Genomic DNA, 11,619 nt, shown 5'->3' with positions numbered 1-11,619 from the left:
ATTCCTGCTTCTACCAAAGGGTTTGTGAAAAATGTGCTCAACTCCAGGAATTGAGGTGAGATGACGAGCATTGTAAAGGATTTTTCTGGGAGGGGGTAGCTTGCCCTAGTGTGTGCAGGAGAGCACAGAGCAAGGCACTGGAGAGGCCAGTGCAAGGTCCCAGTCCCTGCCCTCTGGGTCCTCTACTTAGAGTGTTTGGATGGAAAATAGAAAAGACCCATAGACCTGGTGGCTTCCTGGCATATCCTTTGAAGTCATGTAAATCTCCATGTGTCCAGATAACCTGTATTCTCTTATCATGGCTGGGAGTTCCCACAGGACCTTGCCAAGTATCCATGTTGTGCCACTTCCCCACTGTCCCAGTGCTGGTGTGCTTTAGCTGTGGGCTTGGCACAGACCTTTTGTCACCAGTGGACACAGCCCAGACCTGTTTTTCTGTTCTTGCAGATGGTCTCATGTGGAACTCCAAGAGGATGAAGCAGAAATGCTAGTCAGGATTTTGCTACCTCTTCCAGAGCTGAAAATGTTTGGGTATGTCCCCACCTGTGGCCTTTTTCACATATTTATTATTGGCTCAACCCTGTGCCTCACACCAATCCACTCTGAACACTCCATGTCTGGAACATCCCTGAGCTCTGGGATCTCTCCTGAGCCATGTCTAGGCTGCAAACTCCACACTTCTCTGCAGTTCATGCTAAAGGTAGTTATAGGAACACTGTGTATGTGTCCTGAGGTTTTCCCTCTCCCCTTTTTTGAAGTGAAAGCAATTTGAGACTGAGACCTTGGCTCTTGTTTATATTGTAGGCAAATTTATACCACCCTGCTGTGTAAAAGAGCCTTTTCTGGTATGAGCAGACTTCTCACAGACCTCTTCAACTACCTTTAAGGCTTGTAAAGGGCATCTTTGGCCAGTGAAATGCTGAGGGCTGTTTGGCCCAGGCAGAGACTGTGCTGCCTGGTACAGTACATGATGTGAACATCTCTGTAATCTTGCATATGCAAGGTGTGGTCCCTGAGGTCTGTGCTGGATGGGGTGGTTTGCCTGTCAGTGGAGTAAATGCCTCTTTCTCAGGGGGCTGAGACCTAATCTTCTTTGATCTTTATTTCGTTTGGTCTTACTTTGCAGGCTGACCTCTAGCAGTATTGCATCAACTGGAATTGACTATTTGATCACAGGCTTGCAGAATTGCCAGGCCATTGAAGAGCTCAAGTGAGTGTGTTTTTACCAGACTATCTGGAGTCTGCTAGGTCTTTCTAGAAGCTTTAGTTAAACTGCAGCCTCTCTTATGCCTGTACTGTGGACAGAGGCACTTTTCCTGATGTCTGGAGGACTTCAGATAGGGAAGAGGGAACAATTCCTTTTTATTTGCAATGAACAGTGAGTGAGAGAGACAGAGATCAGTAGTCTGTGGCAGGGAATTCCAGTGGAGAAATCAGATGCTCTGGTAGTGGTTTTTTGCATGGATCTTGTCCCAGCTGGGAGGAAGTACTTCCCGTGCAGTAATTCCAGAGCCAGCATTTCACTCCTGGAGGATGCCTGTGTAGCCTTCACACAGAGATAGATGGCTTTTCCAGGTACCTGCATGTAAGACATCCTTCTGTGATCAGGTGCCACTGCACCGTGTGTGTCACTGTCATGAGAGCTTTGCCATCTTGTGGTCACAGTGGCACCTTGCTCCGTGAGGGGCTGGATTCTTGCTCCAGCCCCTGGAGCAAGAGGTTCGGGATTCTCTTGGCATCTTATCAGGATCAAGACACGTCCATTAGAATTGCTTTAGAGGATAAAATTGATGATTATTTACAGGGACTAAAACATACTTTAACGAGACTCTCCCCCTTGTTCTGCTGTCCTCTGCAACGAGTGTTCACACCATCATGGGTAGTTAGTTGTCCCTGTGTTATTTCATCTTTTAGCCTAGGCTACATGAAACTCACCAGTGCTGCCATTCCTAAGCTTGTGCTGGGACTTCGTGCAATGCCATCTCTGAGAAGGCTGATGTAAGTGTGTGACTGCAGTTTGCCCCAAACCTGGCTTGGGATGCTGAGTAATAGAAGCTTGATGTCCATTTTCCTGGGGATGTTGTTTCCAGCTTGAACCACAACAGTATTGGCAATGATGGTTGCTCCAGACTTGCAGAAGCCTTGAGGAATATGCACTACTTGGAGGAAATCAAGTAAGTTTCTGCAGCAAGGTGAGCACTAGTGCCAACATTTGAAGAGACCCAGATGTGTTTATACACAATGTTGTAACAAAGGCAGTGAGGTTGCAAAATGCTCATGGATGAGGTACCTTGGACTGGAGGAAATCAGAACTTGATGTCCAGAAGAGGAGAATTTGGTCTAACCCCACTTTGCTAGTGATTAAACAGCCTCTGGATTTCAAACCTCCTCTGAAATCCCTGGGATCCAGAATGGGCCAGACCTAGCACTTGTTCAGTCTGAAAAGATCTGAATGTGGAGCATACTCCAGGCTTCCTCTGCTTTTTCCTTATCTCCCTAAACAGATGCTATACATTCTCCACTGCAGCAGTTTGGAAAATAATAACCACTTGTTGTTTATCTTGGTATCTAGCTGAAGTAATATCCCGCCCATTAACAAGATCCATTGACTTTGATTGTTTGCATTATTTTTAATACCTCATTAACACCTATTAATCTTTCGTGAGACAGTCAAGACAAACATCTCTTTGATTCTGCTGGCAAGGTCTGAGGTGTCATCCAGCAGATGGGACACATTAAATAAGACCTCATACGTTGCCTGGTGCTTTGCATCTTCCTTTGCAACACAGCCTTTCTTCTCTGCTTTAAAGTTTAAGCAACAACAACATTGGAGATCCAGGCCTGGTAAATCTAGCTGCTGTCCTGCTGGAAATGTCAAACCTGAAGAAAATTGAGTGAGTCCCTTTGTGTTGTTGCAGTTGTTTTGGTCATGGCCATAGTTGGTGGGGAAGCCTGTGTGGGAATCTCTGTGCTGCCTTCTCTTGGACAATGTTCCACCTTCCAGAAATGTCATTGAAGACCTGGTACAAAATCCACCAAACCAATGGAAGGCATTCCCTCTCCTGCCCTTCACATGTACAGCTGGGACTGGCCGTGACTTCCTCTGCAGAGCAGAGACTCCCTGAGGGTGAAGGTTATGGCCGTGTGCAGCCACCCCCAGAGACAGTGGGAGCTGTTTGCCAGCCCTCACCAGCTGTTCAAACGGAGAGATCTCTGACTCAGTTGTGTCCTGGAAAGCAAATCTGCATGTTTGTAGGGAATCATCCAAGTCTCATACCCAGGCAGCACCTTTCCTAGGGTTCCCAGTGTGGTGGCCACCAGTGTTGTGACACTGCTTTATGTCACTTGTGGAAGTAGAGGTGAAATTGAGAATTTGTCAAAGCCACGACACAGTGTCTAGACAAGGCTCTGTGAGACATGGGTTCAAACTGTCCCTTCTCCAAGAGAACTGAAATTAGAGCATCCAGGCTCTTTGCTAGGCTCAGCTCTGGGGTATGTCTTGTATGTTTTTTGAAATTAAAAACCTGGAAATTACTTGAAACAAGAAAAACAAAGTCACGGTTTTGTCTGGGAGAGGGAAACCGCTCCTTCCCCCCAGTACCTGCAGGGCCAGGAGTTACTAAGCAAGTCAAAAATCTCCAGACCATTTCCCAGAGACCTGTGTAGCCATTGTTGCAGTGACCCAAGTGTCTCAGTGCACCAGGCAAAGAGTGAAATATCTTAAGCTGCTACATTCTGGTTCTTGTTTAGTCACAGAGTGTTATGCTTATTTTAGCCTTTCAGGGAACTGTCCTAGTCCTGCTGGAGGGGAAAAGCTGATGGAAGCTCTTGCTCATTGCAAGCACATCGAAGAGTTACTGTAAGTGTGTAATTTCCAATGTGCCTTCAGGGAGCTTGGCAAAATCAGGGCACAGAAACCAAATCTGATATGGCTCCAGTAAAGCCAAGATCAGTGTTACCACTGATTCTTATGAGAGCAGGGTAAAAACTCTCAGCTACACAGGAATGGGTATTGCTGGGTGTGGGAGGTTTGGAGACTGGTCATCTGCTGGAATCTCTCAAAGATTTCCGAGGACTATACAGTCTGTATTAGTGGGGAAGAGCTAAATCTGAGGTTTAACAGGCAGTGTCACAGGTACATGGGCTGTGCAGTACCTGTACTGCCTAAGAAATCAGCATCAGTCTGTGTGGCTGCAGCAATGGAGGGAAGGAAGGGACAATCAGAGGCTTTACTCAGCCAGATATATTGACATTCTGGGCCAGCCCTGTCATATTCAGTAAAGAAAATGAAAAATAGCAAAGCAGAAAAAGTTAGTTAAAATGCTGGAACTGTCTATGTCACCTTAATATTGCAATGTGTGCAGTAAGGGCACATATTAAGAAGTGCAATTTCAGTTCAATTCCAGCTCAGGACAGCTCAGAAAGGGAGATCAGTGTGCTCCTGAGAAGTGCAAGGCAGTTTTACTTCCCTGTTTAACTCCTGCTGCAGGACTACAAAACCTCATTGTTCCTTCCTCCCACCCTCTATGTCCTTCGAATCATGTACACTCCTTTCAGCATAGCCCCATGCACATGTGGGTGAGGAATGTGGGTCACATGTGTGGGTGGCACTTAGGTGAGCAATGAGGCTCTGTGGCTCACTGCCAGTAACATTTCATTTCTGCTTCTTCCAGATTATCAAGGAATGGTTTTGGAGGCAGGACAGCACTGAAACTTGCCCTCTGTCTGCCTCACATGACCAATCTGAAGATCTTGCAGTAAGTGCCTCTGCCCCAGGAAGGCTGGATATTCTGGGGAATTTGTGGGATCATGGATCAAGGATGGGAAAAGACATAGACTGTGGTGGTGCACTGGTCTCTTGTATTGACAGTATTTGAAGTGTTCTAGGACTGAGACACCCTACACAATTACTGTGCTGTAAAAGTCATCTCTTGCAGCATTAGCTTTAGAGATGAACCAGGCATTGTATATACAGTAAAATAAGCCTTAAAATTGTTCTTGAGTATGTTAGTTTCTGATGCCTCTTGCTGTTCTTTCATTCTGGTGGAATGAAGCATAAAGATGAGCACCTTTTATGGTCCCTCACTGTTTTGTACAGGCACCTCTGAGTAATTTTTTCCCCTGAACCTCATGGTATTATATTTTTAAACCTTTTGTGGGAATCTTTCCAGGGCTCTAACACATAGGACTTTCTCATACTGTTTTACAGTAACAAAGCCAGAAACTGGTGAGCTAGAAGAGCTCACTGGGCTCACTTAGCCTGCAGCTGTCTCTTCCAGCCTATGTCTGGAAGGTGTCTCTGTCTAAGATGTCATCAAATATAACTTAGGAAAGGAATCACAGTAGTGGGAGCCTTTAGTTCTCTGGGTAGGTTTCTTATCTTTGCAAGAATGGTGTTGAAAAATCTGCAGACATGAGATTCCCATCTGCTCCTTGTTCGTAAGAGTGCTCCTCACCCATCTCAAACCAATCCCCTGTGCACAGAGCTGGAGACAGACTCCTGGCAGAGCCGTGCCTTTGTGTTTGTGGTGACTGCCTGGCTGTGCTTTGATCCCCCACTGTTGTCTCCCTGTTTTCCAGGCCCCTCCATTAATCCACAGGGATCCCTGGTTGTTACCAACACTAGATGCTGGGTCAAAAGATTTAGCAGTTTTCTTCTTGGCAAGTTAAATGTGAGCTTTTGTTACAGCTTTATTCCAAATAATCCTCCAATGCTTATGTTTCTTTTGTTAGCTTGCAGAACAATAACATCAGGCAGGAAGGAGGGCTGGAGCTGGCCAGAGCCCTGGTGGTGTGTGGGCTGCTAGAAGAGATAAGGTAGGTCATGGCAGGTGCACTTGGGATGGTGCCAAACACATCATAGAATGACAGAATGGTTTGAGTTGGAAGGGACCTTCAAAGATCATCTTGTTCCAACCCCCTGCCATGGCCAGGGACATCTTTCACTAGACCAGGTTGCTCCAAGACCCATCTGACCTGGCCTCTTAACACTTCCAGGGATGGGGCAACCACAGTTTCTCTGGGAAACCTGTGCCAGTGCCTCACCAACCCCACAGGGAAGAATTTCTTCCTAATATCTAATATGATATTTGAAACTATTCCCCCTTGTCCTGTCCCTCCATACCCTTGTTCAAAGTCCCTCTCCAGCTCCCTTGTAGCCCCATTAGGTACTGGAAGGGGCTCTAAGTTCTCCCTGGAGCTTTCTCTTCTCCAGGCTAAGAATGGACTGGTATCTGCAGGTGGGAATCATTTCTGCTCACAGGCCTGAGGCTGTCATGCAGGCTCTTTCCATGCTCAGATGCCTCTGCAGAAGGCAGTCACGCTACCTGTCCTACAAACCTTTGTAGGGTGACAGGCGACACTCTCTAAAAGTCACTGCAATGCACTGCATGGGGCAGCTTTGATCACCTCAGATGTTAAAGCCTGCCTGCCAGTGCTCTTTGCTGGGCTTTGTGCAACCATGTGCCTTGGAAATACTGTTTGCAGTAGCCTGGGGAGTGGTAAAATTTCTAAACATGGAACTGGAAGAATGGAGGTGATGAGAATTAACTCTTCCTACTGCATCCTTGATGTCACCATTCTTTGCTGTGTGTTTATTGTTAAATAACAAGTTGAATTAGGGTGTTGGTAATTATGGTGTGAGAGATGTTAGTGTAGAGGAGAGATTGCCACAGGCTGTGTTTGCTGGTTTGGGCACAGGAACATCTCCCATGGCCACAAGCCTGACAGAGCTCAATGAGCATTTGGACAGTGCTCTCAGGCACAGGGTGAGATTCTGAGGCTGTCCTGTGCAGGGCCAGGAGTTGGACTCGATGATCCTCATGGGTCCCTTCCAACACTGAATATTCTGTGATTCTGTAGATGAGAACTCTAGAGCAGCACAGCCTGGTAAGGTTGGGAGCCAGTTACTGCTCCCCCTGAGTTTTGAGACCCATGTCTTCTTCCTGCTCTCCCTTACCATCATTTCCTTTCAAGTCATACCAGTCATTAACTCCAGTATAACTTTTTTTTCCCTCCAGTTTCACATTCAACTCATGATGTGCTGCAGCTCTGTCCTTCTTAGCCACTGGTTACTGTCTGCAAGCAATTCACTGCTGCATGGCCTGAGGCTGTGAATTACCAAGCAGGGAATTGACCTAGAGTTGCTATGTGCTGATACGACTTGTCCCTGCTGTCTATAGAGTCCTCACTTAGTCTGGGTACTACTTATTGACTTGCTAGTTCACACAGTTATATTTTTATGATGACTCTTCTCTGACTGTACCTGCTTTTTCTGCACCCACTCAAAGCTTTTCCATTACTCTCACAGTTTATCAGAAAATGACCTTGGGGAACAGAGTATCCATGCCCTGTCCCAGGGGCTGCCATGCTTGGAACACCTCCGGAAGATCGAGTGAGTACCAGGGCACCAAGGGCTGCCAGGGCAGAGTGTTGGCTGCTGTTTGCAGCACTGCCAGGGCACGAGCACAGCAGACAGTGCTGGTGCTGTATCCCACACCAGTTCTGACACCAGCACAATGTTCTTTCTTTTTTCCCTCCCTGCTGCTTTAGCCTGAAATTCTGCGGAATCACTGATGATGCTTCAAAACCACTTTGTCACGGCTTCCGACAATGCCCTTCCATGGAGGAGATAATGTGAGTGTGGGAATGGAAGGGAAGAGCCTTCAACACACAGGTCACTCGTTTTAATGTCTGCTCCTATTTGCAATGGCCACACACTTCTGATCATGCTAAATACTTCTTGATACTTTGCACTAAATACTTCTCAGTGGTAAATTTACTGGTAATTTACTAAATAAACTGCTAAAAATTGTTTGGTTTTTGGCACCTACATGCCATACAGACATTCTGGACTTCCCCAGACTTAGGCAGAGGCATGACTGTGTGGGGTGGCCTCAGGATCATCCACCTGACCAACCATGCTAGGTTCCTGTTTTTCAGGTGAGAGGGAAATGGCCAGGCTGCTCAGCCAGCAGCAAAGAAAGGATCTGAAGAACTTTCCTACTTGCTAATATGTCAGCAAGTGAAAAACCTAGTCCTTCAAAAGCCTTGCAAGCTATCCTTCGAAAGAGCTCAGAATCAACAGGCAGCTGTAAGAACAAGGCAGAGAGGCACCTTAGCTGCTGCAGTGGTTTAACACCAGTATTTACAAGGAGGAGTGGCCTTGGGGTAAAACTGTGTCCTCAGCAGTCATTTCTATCTTTTGCATCTCATTTCCTGAGCCTGCAGGGCTCTGAGATAACCACACTCTGCAGGCTTGATGGTGACACTCCCTGGTGTCTTATCATACATGGCAATATGTGGTGAAAAGGAGTAAATTCCTCAAAATTAAGTTTATAATCCAGAGGACTGTTTGCCTGCCATGATAAGAGGGCAATTAGCTCTTGTAAACATGCTAATCTAAGAGAGGGTACTATCACAGCACTGCTGTTGCTCTCGTGTCTATCCACTGACTCACTGTTCCCCTTGTGTTTTCTTGTCTGCCTTAGTCTGTCTTGGAACACCCTTGGAGATGGAGGAGCCCAAGAGTTGGCCAGTGGTCTCCCAGAGATGGATAAACTCAAGATGTTAGAGTGAGTACAGCCCTGAGAGCAACAAGACTTGTTTTTCTGTCATTGAACCTTCAATCACAGGACTTCTGAAAAAGGGACATGCATTAGGAACAACAGACAGACAAACTTCTGCAGTTTAACTTCTTGCTTAGCCTGCTCCATGCACCAAGGGCCAGCCTTGCCTGGGTGATACTCTTGAAATAGCACTTATTTTATTTAAGGTGAATGCAGCATGGGTGTCTAAGCAGACACTGGTCTGTGAACGCCTCCTGTTTGAGTGAGGGAAGACAAGCTGGTGTTTCTGGAACATGACTCATATCACCTAATGACCTCGGGAGAGCTGCTTCCTGCAAGCTTTTACTTCTCTTCAGTGTCTGAGATGGTCTAGATGGGTACCATGCTCAGAGAGCCTTTGTAAAGCTTGCAGCAAGGCAGGCAGTCCATTCCCAGGATGGAGCCGACAAATTGTGGGTGTTGGGCCATAGGAGCTCACAGAAAACTCAGATGCAGCTCCCAGCAGCTGGGGTTGATATCACCAGTTCATGTCCTGGCCTGGTGGCATCACAACCCAGCTCTGTTGATGGGAGAGACTGTCATCTTCTGGTCAAGAACTGTTCATGGAGCTTTCCTCCCCTTGGCCCTTTGGAGTGCGTGGTACACACCTTCCATCCCTCAGCTACATGAAAATATTAGTCGGTGGGTCATAGGGTCAGGAAACGAGGTTAGTTTGTCTTGCAAAGGGAAACTCCATACAGAGCTGAGCTGTTTTACAGGCACAAGCAGGAAGGTTGTGTCTGAGGCAGGAGAAGTTGTTACTAGCATTTTTGGCACCAAGCTTGCTGTGGGATCTCTTAAGAGTGCTCCAAGAGCAAGAGATCTGCTTACAGGTCCTGTTGCCAGAAGGAGGTCACAGGGAGCAGTGCACATACTCCTTGCTGAATAGGGGCACAGTGTTAAACACAAGGCTGATGTGAGTTGTGTGGCGTTGCTGTGCTTGGGCAAAAGTGTAGCTGTGTAGCTTTTCTGGGATGGCAGAAAGAGCCAGTGACTATTCAACTATTTTCTGCTCTTGATTTGGTTTGGATTTTAAAACTCTCTTTTGGTTTTTAAAACAGCCTGGAGAAAAATCACATTGGCGCCTGTGGAGCCACAAAGCTAGCCGAGGAACTTGCCAAGTGCCCAGAAATACAGTTGATAAGGTGAGCAGGTATCAGAGCTTATGGCTGGGTCTTGGCTCAGCAAGGAGGTGCTGGGGTGGCCAATCTTGGGACAGATGTGATCCAGACCCCTGTTACCCTGGGTTAGCTGGCATGGAATAGGGTATTGCAGGGAACACAGACACAAGCCAAGTAAGCTGAGAGTTTTCTAGGTCAGCTCCACCTCCTCAGAAAGTCCTGGAGAAAAGGGACTGAAAAACTTCCTGGCTTTAAATGAGTCAAAAATGAAGACCCAGTTGTGTAATTTTCCCATCAGCAAGTTGTTGCATTTTCTGTTATAAGGTTTTTTTCTCACATTTCTTCTGGTTTCACTTCCAAGTTATATTCCTGCCCTGTCCCACTCTACCCTGGGAAACATATCTTCCCAATACTTTGACACCTGATTTTTTTGTGCTCTTTGTCTTTGCATTTCCAAATCCTGTGTATCAAGCTCCACTAGAAACCTCTCATAGGAGAGACCCATTCATCCTTCGCTCATTTGAAAAGTCACTTTTCTGAAAGTGCCTCTGGTAACATTCTGGTAAAACAGGTCCTGGAGCCAAGTGTCTGCTCCTGTCTGAGCTGTCTCTTTGGCCCCAAATGGGTTCTGTCTGACCCAACAGTGAGAGCATCCCCAGAGCCACTGAGGAATGTGTCTGATCCAAGCTGGAGCTTGGCGCCCCATGTTCTTGCTCAGCTTGTCCCTTTGACTCCTTGGGGCACTCTGCTTCCATGGTAGTGGCCCAGGATGGGCAGCTTTGGGGTAGACTCCATCAAATGAGGTAGGTGAAGATGCAAATCAGGTTGCTCCTATGTGACTTAGTTCTTCTTCTGCTTTCTGAGATCCTATTGGCCTGAGGACTTTCCAAAGCCTTAATCTCTCTCAGGCTAGGTAAGTGAGTCCCTTCAGCAGACAGGCAGCTGCTGGGTTGCTGCTGTGTCACTGAGATGCAGCCATACATCACTCCTGTCTCACCATCAGACCTGCTTTGGTGGAAACCCAAAGCTCCCTCTTCCTCTGTCCTCAGCATGTCACCTCTGTGCTCACCATACCTACTCCTGTCCTTGTAGGCTGTGGGACAATCCAGTGCCCAAGGGCCTTGCTGAGAATTTGACAAGCCAAGACTCAAGACTCTGTTTCTCCTTCTACTAGCAAAGAAGAGCCCTTGCCTGACTAGGAGTTCTTCTTCATCTCCCACTGCCCTCAAAAAATAAGCACCGAAGAACCCAGGAAAGCAAAGTTCCTACAGTTAAAAACTGTAAATATTAAGTTTTCCTTTGTTGCACTGAACCAAGTGTGAACACTTTGGGGTTTTTTGGTTTGTTTTTTTTTTTGGTTTGTCGGTTTTTGAGTGTGTTTGTTTGGTTTGGTTTGCTTGCTTCTTGTGAGCTTTTATTGTGCAGAAGAGGAAAAGACTGTAAACAATCACTACTGAGCAGGCAATATTCTTGGTGTCAAAGCACTGAAACTCTTTTCAAGAGGATAACTTTCCAGAAAGTTGTTAGCAGTGATGAGAATGCTTGTGTCAGTAGCTGCTATCTATTTGTATATTGCACTAGTGAAAAAGGGGCACTGCACATCTCCCTCCAAACCTCAGCTGTGTTAAAGTTACATATTTAAGCTTTATTTTGAGGGAGGGACAGCGAATGACAGACCAGGAAAGCATAAAGGCCATAATGAAGCTCCCACATCTGGTCACGAAAAAACAGGTATGAGGTTTTCTTGAAGCTGTGGGAATTTGGAGTCATCATCCCTGGAAGTGTTAAAAAAATGTATGGATGTGGCACTTGGGGACATGGTTCAGTGGTGAACATGGTGGTTGGACTTGATGAGCTTAGAGGGTTTTTTCCAACCTGAATGATTCTATGAT

At 46.5% G+C, this 11,619-nt stretch overlaps 1 protein-coding gene across 1 annotated transcript in view; it reads left to right on the top strand.

The window, feature by feature from the left end:
- The window catches only part of NLRC5 (NLR family, CARD domain containing 5), a gene marked incomplete at its 5' end in the record, with an annotated part of 39,245 nt that extends 28,344 nt beyond the window's left edge, over positions 1-10,901 (top strand). The window contains 14 exon segments of the mRNA XM_009071858.1: positions 1-55; positions 448-531; positions 1,127-1,210; positions 1,915-1,998; positions 2,091-2,174; positions 2,811-2,894; positions 3,776-3,859; positions 4,674-4,757; positions 5,734-5,817; positions 7,310-7,393; positions 7,552-7,635; positions 8,490-8,573; positions 9,668-9,751; positions 10,820-10,901. Coding sequence (XP_009070106.1) covers positions 1-55; positions 448-531; positions 1,127-1,210; positions 1,915-1,998; positions 2,091-2,174; positions 2,811-2,894; positions 3,776-3,859; positions 4,674-4,757; positions 5,734-5,817; positions 7,310-7,393; positions 7,552-7,635; positions 8,490-8,573; positions 9,668-9,751; positions 10,820-10,901 — 1,145 coding nt within the window.
- Positions 10,902-11,619: the final 718 nt, after the last annotated feature.

This window comes from Acanthisitta chloris, unplaced genomic scaffold (assembly GCF_000695815.1).
Source record: "Acanthisitta chloris isolate BGI_N310 unplaced genomic scaffold, ASM69581v1 scaffold22293, whole genome shotgun sequence".
In the NCBI taxonomy this organism is placed as follows: domain Eukaryota; kingdom Metazoa; phylum Chordata; class Aves; order Passeriformes; family Acanthisittidae; genus Acanthisitta; species Acanthisitta chloris.
Note: the sequence above shows the minus strand (reverse complement) of the source record. Positions and strands in the feature narration are given on the sequence as shown.